At 46.2% G+C, this 1,913-nt stretch overlaps 1 protein-coding gene across 1 annotated transcript; it reads right to left on the reverse strand.

Annotated features, from left to right (window-relative positions):
- Positions 1–238: 238 nt before the first annotated feature.
- On the reverse strand, positions 239–1,625 carry LOC139053359 (uncharacterized). Its single transcript, XM_070530372.1, has 3 exons — positions 861–1,625; positions 611–627; positions 239–434 (listed from the first exon to the last, which is right to left on the reverse strand). Exons 1-3 carry the CDS (start codon positions 1,503–1,505, stop codon positions 239–241), a joined length of 858 nt encoding a protein of 285 aa, XP_070386473.1. The 5' UTR covers positions 1,506–1,625.
- Positions 1,626–1,913: the final 288 nt, after the last annotated feature.

Raw genomic sequence — 1,913 nt, forward strand, 5'->3', positions numbered from 1 at the left:
CGTTCCGATAGAGGCAGAAACCGGGCAAGTCGGCTAGAACTTCGCTATCAGCAATGGTGCTGCTCAGCCATGTCTCAGTTAGTAATAGTATGTTCCTACCGGTAGATGAAGCTATGTTCGACACCAATTCACGCTTTGGGAGGAAACTGCGCACGTTCATGTATATTATAGAAAGCGAAGCGCTATCTCTGGAGCAAGTCGGTGTTGTGTTATTTTTCTGTTTGGGCTGATGTAGCTGCTATGACAACTCTTTGACACTACTCGAGGCGGCATCAAATGTGTATCTTCTTGAACCGATGAACAAAGTCTTAAAGCGGAGTAAAAACGGGACGCCTTTACCTTTTGCGAAAGCAACGACATGTTTTCGGGAATTTCGTACTGATCGCGAAAAGTCCTCGCTAATACTGTAGTCAGTGCCCTTAAGCTTTCGGCCACTCGAAAGGATGTTAACTGTCGTTGTATGTCGTTGTATGTTTGGTAACATAAAAATAGATCTACCTGACTGTATTAAACCCTTAACAACACGACGCACACGCCATGGCCATGAATTTGCTCTAACCCCAATCTTTGCCCGAACGAAGGCTTTCAAATTCAGTTATTTTCCAAGAACTGTGGAAGAATGGAATTCTTTGCCTTCTGATATTTTTGGTTCCGATAATTTTCTCGCTGAGTTGGAGTGTTACCTTCTCTCTTAAGCTTTATTTATCTTTTTTTTCTTTTTGCTTTTCTTCTTTCTTGCTTGTTTTTTTTGTTGTTGTTGTCTGTTGCTTTGCACATTCATGTTGGATGTAACCCACACCTGCTTGGGCCACCACATTGGCCTGCAGTATTTTGAAATAAATAAATAATAAATAAATAACTTTGGTTTTATGGAAAGTAAATTTTGCTATCAGGGGGCGAGAGTGATTGGCGGAGTGACGACCGATGCGATGTGCACGTTCTATTTCTTTTGGGTCGATGGTTAGTTGCAACCTATCGCGGCAAAGTTCCACAATCAACCTTTCGGAGTCGGCAGTGGTTTCCGAGCTGGAAGGGTCAGGAGTGCCGTAAAAAATTAGGTTGTCCCGCCATGAGCGATTTTCAGTATCGTCGATACGTGCTTCGAGCTCGGAAATGCGAAAAATAGCCTGTTCAGTCGTGGTGCGCATTGCATCCACTTCGTCGCGAATGGGCAAAAGCGTCTGGTAGTGACTCTCAAGATCATTCATTCGTTTGCTTAGATCAGTAATTGCTTTATCGGTAGAAGTAAGTTGTGACTTAAGACCATGGATTTCAGTGATCAGCTGGTTCTGACCGGCGGTTAGTTTTCGCAATTCGGTTAGTAGGTTTTCAGGAATGTTAGGACCCGGGTTTGTTTCCACATCACCGGCCAAAATCAGCAAGGCATGAATAATATGAGCACATTCGACAGCAATGGCGGCACAGCAGTGCGGGCTCGGCAACTGCATCAAGAAATAATTCCTAGATTTTTTAGCAAAGAGAGCGTATGGTTGACTAACCTGCATTGCAAAAGCAAAAGGTTTAGCGAGCTGTGCAGATGCGCAGTCGCCGAGCCCACAAAGCTGTGTTGACGGCCGCCCACAGTTTATATCTGGTGACTGCGTTGCTGTTGCTGACGATGGGGATTGCCACCCTCGACTGAGGACCACCAGCCACCACTTCTTCTGCTGGATGTCCGGGTATGAAGCATCGCTGGTACGGAAAACCTGGATGTTGGCTGTCTCGTTTCCTTGGCAGTCGACCACGCACCTCGACGAAGCTGATGTAGCAGGAGCGGTTATCGTAGGCAGCAGGAAATGCACAGTAGCGAAGGTGACGATCTGCACTGCAAAAGCAAAAGGTTTAGCGAGCTGTGCAGATGCGCAGTCGCCGAGTCTACCGAGCCCATGTATGCGTTAAGAGACAAAGCCGGC

This window comes from Dermacentor albipictus, unplaced genomic scaffold (genome assembly GCF_038994185.2).
Source record: "Dermacentor albipictus isolate Rhodes 1998 colony unplaced genomic scaffold, USDA_Dalb.pri_finalv2 scaffold_96, whole genome shotgun sequence".
NCBI classification, from domain to species: Eukaryota; Metazoa; Arthropoda; class Arachnida; order Ixodida; family Ixodidae; genus Dermacentor; species Dermacentor albipictus.